Source organism: Patiria miniata, unplaced genomic scaffold (genome assembly GCF_015706575.1).
Source record: "Patiria miniata isolate m_02_andy unplaced genomic scaffold, ASM1570657v1 HiC_scaffold_3, whole genome shotgun sequence".
Lineage (NCBI taxonomy): Eukaryota > Metazoa > Echinodermata > Asteroidea > Valvatida > Asterinidae > Patiria > Patiria miniata.
In genome coordinates this window covers 17,650,274-17,661,964 of record NW_024037069.1, presented here as the reverse complement: position 1 = coordinate 17,661,964, position 11,691 = coordinate 17,650,274, and the positions used below count along the sequence as shown (strand labels likewise).

Sequence of the window (11,691 nt, the reverse complement as noted above, 5' to 3'; positions counted from 1 at the left end):
TCGCGACGCTCATGGCTTGTACCGATTCGGTAAGAAGACTAATCGCAAACCTTGATTTTGATTGATTTCTCTGTAAACAAATATTGGTGTCGATTAACTTTACAGGATTTCTTTCAGGTGTCGATTAGTTTTACTGGATTTCTTTCAGGTATCTAATGTCGGTGTCAGCCAACTTCTGGAGCTGAGATTTCACGAGGGCTACGTCCTCATCGGAACACTCTTTGATCGCTTCATTGCTCAGACCTGTAAACGGGAGGAAAGATGAAACAGTTGCTGATACTTTTCATGTACAAAAATACATCACTTTTTTATTATCATTCTGGTTTATTAAAAATTTGAAACAGGCAGCCACAAGGCTGACATTGCAAAATTACATATATACGGAATGGACGTGGAACGTGTACAATCTGAGATGAACGAAACTGAACACACACAAATTCCATAGGGTTGTCTAAGGGGCGTGGCTAACTCGCAAACGGCGATGGGTCAATATGAAACTTAATAGGGACTTTAACCCCTAGTGATACATGTATTCAGTATAGGCTACAGTTGATATAGAAATGTTTTTCCATGTGCAACTATCAGTTCATCTGAGTTACACAATGCAGACCAGATATAAAAAGAACATAGACAGTAATTGATCAAGTTCGGTTTACTAATGTTAGAATGTCAAGATAAGAAAGGAACTTTAAATTTTGAAAGGGTTTTACTAGGTATTCAAATGCATATAACCCTATACATATATTTGCTGATACTTTCCATGTACAAAAATACATCACTTTTTTATTATTATTCTGGTTAATTAAAAATTTGAAACAGGCAGCCACAAGGCTGACATTGCAAAATTACACGGAGTGAAAAGGATAAATTCAAACAATTAAACCTAACATTTAAACAAAGTACACTTGTAAAGTAACATTGGGTACATAAGTGAATGTACTAAAAACTCTTGACCCATAATATTTAAAAGCCAACAAAAACAAACGAACAACTGACAATAGACAAACACACGAACAGCAGACCATGGGACAGATTCATAGATAAAGATGAACTAAAAACACACACAGGGCAGCCAGACAAACACTGAACCGACCGACCAACTGACCAGCAGATAGACACAGATGGACAAGCTGACGGACTGACCGAGACAAACAAAGACATGGGGTGAAGCGGAGGGGAAGACAGAGGACGAGCTATGTCGGGGTTCTGAGGAGAGATGCCGGGACTGAGACCACAACAGAGTTGGCTGCTTGTATAAAGGATAGAGAGGATTGGAAACGCCGCAGGGGATCCCGCCTGCGGGCGACATGATGATGATGCCTGACAAACAGACTCAGGCAGACACACAAAACGAAAACAAACGCATCCATTACGACATCAAACTTTCAACAAACAATCACACGATGTTTTGACTGCAAACAAGATCTTCTGACAATGCGTTCCAGAGCTATTAGAAAACATTTTTTTTTTGGGGGGGGGGGGGAGAGGCCTGGGGTATTGTCCTCCCCCGGTCCTGATATGCCAAAAACAAAATCCTTAAGATTTCAACCCCCCCCCGAAAAATATATGGAAATTTGACATTTAGGCTAGGAAAGCCCAACTGCCTTTTCCTAGCGACATTACTGTGAACCAAAAATTACTTCCGAACCAAAAATGAATCGTAAAACAGTCTCTATTCCACCGCAAGCAAAATATGTTCCCTTCCTATTTAGATTACAGTGCAGTATTTATACAGTATGTCCTCAAAAACATTTTTTTTTTTTTTTTTTGTTAAATAACTACAAAATCATGAAGTCGATTTTGAATTTTTTTTTGATTGTGCAGATACTCCTTAAAACCCTTTATGAGTTTTATTTTATTTCAGTCACGCATCACTGAACTTGAGGCCAAGGATCAGGAGTATCTGGAAAAAAATCAATATTGAATGCATAGTTTTATAGTTATTTTAGAAATAGTCAGACGGACACTTTTTGGGGACAAACTGTAGAGGAATCTGAGCCCCATTTCAAATACGGGGCTTTCGTACCTCTGTCTATGATAGTCTCCAAACCAGTGCCTTTGTTCGGTGGACACTGAGCTTGAATAGCTCTCATGACCTCAAGGGTAGACCGCTCCTGAACCCAGTCGAGTTGTCCTTGCGAAAGAGGGCGTTCCAGGAAGTTTGCTATCGAGGCAACGGTTGGTTGGAAACTCTGGGCGAAAATTAGGATATTGATACAAAATGCAATACTTCAAAGGTACAATTATCATCTGAGGAGATCCTGCCCGTTTCCGAAAAAGTCTGACGTTTTCCGAATATTATTATGTACGTTGACAGCCGGATATTTGCGTTAGCTGTTTTTTTTCCCCGGATGTAAAATGGTTTTATTCACTCCGTGACGGCGAGTAGTCTATGAAATAGACTATGGCGGAGCCATGGTCTATGATATTTGAGCAGATTCGCTGATTAATTATGCAAGACAACCGCCAGTTGACATGTAGATTTTGACCAATCAGTGGGCGCTTTCTATTTCGGGTCTTCGGTCATTCACCTGTTGTCGCGTCATAGGCAAGGATAAAAAATCTAGACACAGCAACAAAGGCTGTGGTCACGCGCTCTGTATTATGTTACGCGATACGCGCGCCCGGCCGTTGTTGTATTACAAACCATTGCATTCGAATTGACCAATCAAACATTGAGTCCTGATGTTGGAATGACGTCATGGTTTAGTAAAATCGACTCCGATTATCTGAGGCATGGGATCGCATAAATCTGCATGCTTAGACATATCAGACGTTATGGGCTCCGTGGATAACGGGTGATACTCAGACTATTCGGCGAGGGGTGTATTTTATTTTTTAAATCTACCATGCATGCTCTCTCCAGCATTCTAAGGCAATTTGAGAATACATTTAGGAACTTTGTGCATTCTGTTTATTAATTAGGCCCCATTCTACCAGTATAATGTTAGTCAGCGACTGACCATGGTGTTTTTTGTTTTGTTTTGTTTGGTGGGGATAGGCACCCCCATCCGCCACTGGATCTGTGGAGGGCAGGAAGCTGTCTTGAACACATTGATTTCAGTAAGTCTATTATATTAAATTCTTGGGTTTTTTCAAACTCGTATAAGAATCGTGAGAAATGGAGGGGAACAAATTAACGGGCTGGGGAACACTTTGACCTAGGTAAATCTGTTCCCCGGACAGCTTTACCGGGGCACAAAATTACCGTCTACACACCGGCCTTATCCTTCATGTGCTGCTGGATCTCAATCAGGGTGACCGTTTTAGCCGACTTTCGGCTAACTTTGACAGAATTTTTGTTAAAACACGAGTTTGACAGAAAATTTGACAGAATGGATTTTTTGGACAGATTTATGGCAGAATTCCGCAAAAATGGTTATTTGACAGAATAACAGCAAATTTGAACAAAAAATTGTACATTCGTTTAAAAAGCTTCAATCCTTTTAAACAAACCCCTGTATAATGGAACAGGTTGGCTGGTCTAGGTGCCGAGGTTCACTGGGTTTACGGACTTCGTCGTGGCCGGATCCACGCTTTGCCCGAAATTTATTAATAATTTCACAACATCTTTATGTGACTAGATTGTTTATTATGTACTTTGAACTTTAATTATAAGTGTTTATAGTGTATTTCGAGTAATTCTTGGGAATTTGGCAGATTTTTGATAAATCTGACAGATTTTTGATGTGCATTTAGCAGAATTTGGCTCTGATCTTACGGTCACCCTGATCTCAATCCTGTCGAGAAAAATTGTCATTGGAGATATCTAATACATGACTATAATTCTTATATAACACGTGAAGTATACAGCTTACCTCTTTAAGGTCTTCATAGTAAACGAAGAGCACATTTTTGTGATTTCGTCTCTCCCAAAAACTTCTAGCATGATTTATCCAAGTACCCATATGTGCTGGTTTGGTGAAAAAATGCAAGGGGTATTAAAATGTATTGTTTTTTTAATCAATTGTAACTTTTCAAAAAATATATTTTGAGATAAAAAGTAACTCGGAAACATAGCCTATGACAATTTAGAGAAAATGGTAACGTCCTTTAAATTATCTCGGTAAGTCAAAGCGAAACAGCGGATAAGTCATCTACGATGAGGAGGTAGTGAGCATTCCTTTTGTTCACTATCGACAAATAGACAAATCGTCATCGGCACAACGAACTGACACTCACGCGTGTAGGTGTCAGTTCGTGAATACCAAATTATCAACAATTTCGGTTTCACGAACTGACACCCGGTAGTGCGCGCGCATCGGACACGTACACTGGTGCAAATACTGAGGAAGATTTTCGTTTTCACGAAATGACACCCAATTGACCCAAGCATAATGCGGCAATACAGAACAGAGAAAAACGGTTTGAAAGGTTTTACACGAATCCATCCGTTTACTTGTGTGCTTACACACAAAATTAATTAAAAAGCTTTTTAATTGGTGAAATTAAGGTCAGTGTCAGTTCGTAAAACCGAAAATGTAGGCCTACAGAGTGCGCTCTAAAAGTGCCGCATTGTGGCGGATGTCACTTCCGGCCAAAATATCCTGGTTCTGTAAATACGCGCGCGTGCAGCGCACTCACGCGCAACTGGAGTGTCAGTTCGTGGTCCCCCCCAAAAAGGACGCACAGTCTGTTGTGGAGCCCGATCTTGAATCTGCGGCCCCCCAACCGCTTCATAAAACCGTTTCGTATAGACACAGTCAGAGTTGTCCTCGACTCTCCTCCGGTCCCTTGCTTTGCCGCCTTCCTGGATCTCACGGACGCATATTTCCACGTTCTAAACCACCCAACCACACCAGGCTCCTTCGGCTTTTCTACGAAGGCACCACAAACGAGTTCCAAGGCCCCTCAGGTCTTCACTAGAATTGTGAAGACGCCGGCCAGTGCCCTCCATTGTCAAGGCCTACAGGTGTTAATGTACCTCGACGATTGGCTCTTCATCGACGAATTGTGGGCATCAGCTGCTCACGTCCGCAGTCCGCCAGACCCACTCCCTTGCCGAGGGCCTGGGTTTCCACATCAACGAGTCCAAATCCAAGCCAATCCTGTCAACTGTCCTACTTATCTAGATGCCGTCCTCGGTCTTCAACGGGGCACGGCTTACCCGACACAGTCGCCAATGTTTGTCATTGCGCTAATTCCCTCCTCTAATTGCGCTAATTCCCTCTGGTATAACAACCAAAGCTCCAACGTTGGTTTGGTTGCGATTCCTCAGCCTCCTGGCAAATGTTACGTCCATGGTCCCACCCAGTATCCCAGGTGGTACCGTGTTCACTGCATATCCAGCCACATCGCCGGTGGTGGATCCAACCCTGTTTGGGATCCAACCGTGACCATTACGACAGATGCGTTTCTGCTGGGTTGGGGCGCGGTGATGAAATCTCACCAAATGGCGGGTTCATTGACTTTAGCAGAGACCACCCAGCACATCAACTTTCTTGAACTGACAGTATTCAACGCCCTTCACCGCTTTCAAAGCATGGGGCTGCCTGGTAAATCTGTTTTCATCCCTCTACGACAACACGACTGTGTCACAGTTACATCAACCGACAAGGCGGGACACATTCCCCAAGTATATGCCTACTCACATGACAACTACTGCATTGGTGTCGCCGGCATGCCATCTCTCTCAGAGCGGTCCATCTGGTGGACACGTTCAACACGATGCTCTCTCCCCCGGACCGCATTCGCCCCGCAGAGTGGACGCTCCCAACCTCGGTCGCGCGGACAATCTTCTAACAGTTGGATCTCACCGCACATCGATCAGGGTGTCGCAACAGTACTCAACCGCCAGCTCTCGGTGTACTGTTCCAGATCCCCGGAGCCCCAGGCGTGGCGAACTGACACCTTTTCATTCGCGTGGGGCAACCTGTCTGCCTACACTTTTCCACCGATCTCCTATATATACTTCCCAAAGTACTCGGGAAAATTGAGCAGGACCCATGCATGACGGTCCTCCGATTGCCCCTTTTTGGCCTCGACAACTGTGGCTTCCACGACTTGTCAGCCTTCTCTACTATGTCCCACTCATCCACCTACAACGGCCAGACACTCTTCGTCAGCCTCTCAGTCGGGCCTGCTTCAGCCCGATCCGGTGAGCCTCCACCTGACGTGCTGGCCGATGTCCAGCGTTCCTTCAGATACGCTGGGCTTTCTCAAGAGGCTGCCGCCATCGCGGCCCGAAGTCGATGACAGTGCAGTCGACCCGAACTGTTAACGCGAGCCGATTACAACATTTCTATGGTGCAGACGGTGTGCGGTGGATCCCTTCCTTACAACTCTTTTTTCTTTGCCATCTCATCCAGTGGGGTCTTGAGGTTCGCACTGTCAAGAAATATCGCTCCGCAATTGCGGCTGTTCATCCAGGTTTCTGGGAGGGTTCTTCGATATTCGATTGCACCGCCCTCACTCACCTCCTCTGAGGCATGTAATGTTTCACGACTCCCCCCCCCCCCCCAATGTACACTCTACCGTCATCATGGGCGGGTCTTGCAAGCACGCGACGGCTGACCATTATATCAAGGACCGTTGGAAGCCCGGTGGGGTCCGCCAGATCCCTCATGGCTCTTTCCTCACAAAGAACCAGTCGGCGATATTCTCCCCGCTTGATATTTTTTTTATTCCTGACTTAAACTCCTCTGTTCCAGAAGACAAGCTCTGGTGCCCTGTCCGGGCCCTCAAGTGGTACCTCCATTGGACTGCACTGATCCGCGGTGACCACCAGGCTCTGTTCGTTCATAACCACGATTTCACCGCATCGTCCAGCATCCCGCGATACGATGGGTCGTGACGGCCATACGACTGATATCGTCTGACCAGCCTACCCTGGACAACGCCCACGAAGTTCGGAGCGTGGCGACCTCGTGGGCCTTCTTCAAGGAGTACTCCATGCGGAAATCATACAAGCGGCATGTTGAAAATCCTCCAACACCTTCACCTCCTGTATCTCAGGGATGTGCTGCAGGCAGACGGCAGAACCGGTCGCGCAGCCCTCTCTACTCTCCCCAGCGGCGCAACCGGATCCGGTTCCTCCTCCGCTGGCGCCCTGCAGTACCGACCAGTGACGGCTTATCCCATTAAGGTGAGAGCCGATTCCTCAGGTTTACCATAAGTGGTTTTAATCATGTTGGCTCAGGGCTCACGCTTCATTGCGGCCCACCTTCATCGTGCACTCTCATCTCGTACGCAAACCCACCCACGCACAACGGTGCTATTCTGCAGTAGCGATACTCTACAGGTACGTTGAGCGCAGTAGAATTCCCCCACAGAAGTGTGGGCCGATTCTACTAGCGAATACTTACCCTTACATTGCCCACCACCCGCTGTGGGCACTTTGGGCAGTACATCTTACTGAATGGCTATCGCCCTCTATGTAATATGCATAATGTAGCAATACTCTACGGGTAAGTAGTATTTGCTAGTAGAATCGGTCCCCACTTTGACACATGTAACAATATCAACAAAAGTAATATGCAATGGTCTAGCACAGACGACAAACGTATGACAATAGCGCCGCAACAACAAGTAGTCTGAACACGGTATCAGTGTTTGCCTATGAAAAGTGAATGTTTGTCTGACTGACTGACTGACTGGCGAAGCCGCCTCCCCGCCGCGCAACGGTCGAGGCGAAGCATGACATCGCCCTTTAAAAAAAAATCATACTTAAGTATTACTGTTTTACTTACCCTGTTTGGGATCAAAAGTCATTTTCAAATATGTAGAAAACGGTGGGAAATCGCTGAAGATGTTCGAATCCAATTTGAATCCAGATTTTATGACGTCGATTGGGTTTCGTATCACGTAGATTATCTAGGCAATGGTTCAGAAAGAGGAATCGTTCTTCAAAGATGAACTGTCACTACGGTTATCAAGTTTCAGATGAAAATCGTGATTTCTTTTGGAAGTGTTATCTTTCTAGCCATAAAAAGTCATTTTTTTTTATCGAGACATGAATGAACACATTTTCGAATAGTAAATGCAGTCGTACGGGGTATTTTCTCATTTGACTCGGGTCAGGCTCAGGCGTTACTACGGGGGGTGGACATGCCCCATTTAAAATCTTGAATTGAACAGAAGTATGATTTTTCACAACTTTATGAAAAATGTGTGCACCCCCACGTTCCCCTCAGAAGTTCAACCCTAGTTATGCCACTGGGTACGTCTTTCATGTCAAATCTACTTCACAATCATAGTTCATGAAAAAGAGGATTCCTGGCCCGTTGAGCTATACTCACGCAGCGAAACTAAAACTCACAAAACGTTCACAGGGATAGCAGCCTCGACTCCATGGGCGCGTGGGCGTTCCTTACTAACAAGATCGCGCAAGGCATGATGGGAAACAACATGGCGCAGCACGATCGTACCCATGGGGAACGAGGTTGCAAGGATAGGAGTAATACTCGTCAGGTACCTTGACTCCATCGGTGTTCCAGAATGACTTTGGCACGTGCGTAGCTGGGAGATGAGTGTACAGGACCCTTGGGCGATCGGTCGGCAGTTCTGCTACCACCTGGTAACCCATACGTCGTGGCGCGTCGGGATTTGTCACAGCAGATATCAATACTGCTTCGAAAATCGGAGAGGTGAGAGATTGAGAGTCGGTTCCCAAGATGAGGTTGATAATGCGTAGCATCCAGTGTGTACCTGGGGGGAAAAAGAGGATCGGCAGCTGGGTTGTAAAATAGATGCTGATGAGCTAACACGTTACTTGAAAAAAAATATACCAAAATGATTTAACCTGTGCGAAAATTTCATCCGGAAGTGCTGCCAACAGCTGTAGCTGTCTGCGCAGTCTGCGTAGTTTTTAGGAAGACCTCCTATATGTTTTGTACACGATCGTCAATCGTGGACCTTCGGTCTATTGTGGACCCTATCGTCCTCTATTGTTCAACGTCCACAATTTGAATATCTCGAACTCCATAGCCTTTACACTTGTGGGGTAGATTGATTTCTAAAGACTTCCTTATGGGTTCTATTGTTCCATTGTGATTTGTACCCAATAAGGAACCCTGTACATGTACACCTTTGTAAACACCTTCAATGGTGGACCTGCTATTGCCCCTATTTTGTGTATACTTCCATATGTTTTGTCCACACACCTCAAAAGTGGACCTTCGGTCAATCGTGGACCCAATTGTCCTCTTTTGTTCAAGGTCCACTACTACCCCCTACACCCAGTCGTGTTATCATAATATGAGGACCTCCTATTGTTCCCTTCTTTTGTTTCCATTGTCTGCACATTTTCTCAACATCTCCCACAAGGTTTGTACACGAAAAACTCCCGAGGACTTAACTCAGGTCCTCGGGTTATTGTTATCACAAATCCCCCATTGTCCCAAGTGCAGTCGTAAAAGATAACAAGATCAGATGGTCCCGTCATTGCCTCTGATGTATGTTGCTGCTGCATGAAATCAGTGTATTGAAGGCTCTACTCCATTTAAAAAATGAACTATTCCTAATTCTTGTGGGATCCACTGTACTAGATTTAATCGTTCGCAATAATGCACAGGTGAGATAGTATTGAACTTGTCCGGCCCGACAGCGCTATAGCACGTATTGATCAAACTGGGTCTTCATGTACGTGCACGAACCAATGCAATGTAGGTTTCGGTGTTGATGTTTTGATAAACATTTAAAAATTGTTTTCAAGTTTGGATGGAATTATTTCCTTAAGGCTCTATGTATTACCGAAAATGAATCAGTTTGAATGAAATATAGGCCTACCGTTTTTATTCGGGGCGAGAAAAAAAAAGTGGGAGGAGGGAGGGGACAAATAATGTGATGTCCAACCATTTTAAGAAGTGGGGAGGGGCATTTCGCCCGTCCCCCACCGATTGACCTATCGCCGTTTGCGAGGTAGCCACACCCTTTAGACAACCCTATGGAATTTTTGTACGATAAGTTGTGTTTTTCTCAGATGTTGCGCGTTCCGCGTCCGTCTTTTTATTCTGTATCTGTGGTGTAATTGGACAAGCTCCGTTAACGTGACTCTATCCGCTCCGTGGACAAGTACCCCATCAACGGCCAAAAAAGGAGAGTTTGAAATGATCTAGACTGGTTCCCGATCCATCCACTGCGTATTCCGAATGTCCCCAAAGAAGTTGGAGGCGGAGATTAGTCTCGGAGACCATTGCAAGTTGAATTCGAATGTATTCGCGCGCCGACGACGCCTGACGCCCTCGCGAAGACGCGGTTGCTATAGCTTTTGCACACTCAGGAAGTTGTGCGTACTTTGCGCACGAACCAGTACAGTACAGTTCGCGCACGCTGTGTCCCCCGTCCACGGAGCTGTGTCCCCCGTCCATGCATTGCGCGATCATAACCCCTGGGGTGCGTTTTGGCGGTCATAACCAAGAATTGGTTCGGTTGTTTCTTGTCGGCGAATTTCTTCGGGAATTTTAAATGGATGAGAATTACTCACGACAATGCAATACTCAAACCCCCAAAGCAATTAACCAAAGAGAAACAACAGAGCCTGTTTTTAGTTATGACCACCAAAACGCACCCCTGGAATTGTGTAATTTAAATATACCGAAATACGGTATATTATAATTAGGGCTGCAGTTTATCCGTTTTACGTGCCGATGCCATCTTTAAAATGTTAAAAGTTGTGATTTTGAGGAATCAATCCTTTCAAACACAACGTTTGGACGTTGTGTTAATTAGCAAAGATTTGTATTAAATGTACGTACCCCTTTCGTGCCTTTACAACCACAGATACAGGGTTTTTTTTAGCGAAAAACGCGGCTGACATAATCCATATCGTATAGGCATCGCGACTTTTGAATCATAATTTTTTTTGCAAAGCTAAGCACGCGAGCGCGAGCGCGAGCGCATAATGGGCGCGCCCGGCGTGCAATCTTCGAAATGCCCGCGCAGTACGCTCTGAATAGCCATTCATCGTCATTTACGTCATCATCACAGCCAGGGGTTAGTGTAAGGAACGAGCACGCGCCCCTGGAGTCGAGGCTGATGGAGATCAATGGTCAGAGCTCATCGCGATAGGTCAATTATTGGCGCCCATGTTCCTGTACATGCAAGGTTTTATAACCAATATGCTTTTGCTTATACGTACCACTCCTCATAGCTGCTGCCACGCATATATCGGATGGGCGGGCTTGAAAAGTTTCAATTTCATCCCAGCAATCAGGAGGAATAAAACTTGAATGAAATGTCACACCTCTATGAACGTACAGAAGTTTCTCCCAATTTTCCATCCTCAAAGGTCCCGCCATGTTCACTCTGTCACAAGCACTACTTGCTACTGCTCAACACCCTGGGGACAAAGGCTGCTATTTGTTATGATGCGTCTACTGAAGTGTATTACCTGATTTTATAAACTCAAACAGGTGACCGTTGATCATTGTGATGGCGCTGTTCATAATTCACTCGCAATCATCAATGCAGCCAAATAAAAGGCTTGTGATGGCTCATTTCATTTGGCTCTCCTGAAAACGAAACCAAAGGTTTTACCGCACATGCATAATTATTTGGATTCAATGGTGGATTTTTGCCACATTAATTTGTGATGAAGACTACAAGATGAGGCAATTATCTATCAAAACATTACTACTCCGTGACTTTTGTATAGCATGATCGTAGCTGCTATCGGCTGAATGAGAACGTATACCGGATGCTGATTTTAGGGCGCAATTCAAAAATAATTGTGACTAGTTCCAACTGTCCGTG

At 45.0% G+C, this 11,691-nt stretch overlaps 1 protein-coding gene across 1 annotated transcript; it reads right to left on the bottom strand.

Moving 5' to 3' along the window:
• On the bottom strand, window positions 1-11,286 carry LOC119738863 (sulfotransferase family cytosolic 1B member 1-like). Its single transcript, XM_038213836.1, has 6 exons — window positions 11,078-11,286; window positions 8,414-8,646; window positions 7,689-7,812; window positions 3,819-3,913; window positions 2,027-2,192; window positions 1-243 (listed from the first exon to the last, which is right to left on the bottom strand). Exons 1-6 carry the CDS (start codon window positions 11,235-11,237, stop codon window positions 131-133), a joined length of 891 nt encoding a protein of 296 aa, XP_038069764.1. The 5' UTR covers window positions 11,238-11,286; the 3' UTR covers window positions 1-130.
• Window positions 11,287-11,691: the final 405 nt, after the last annotated feature.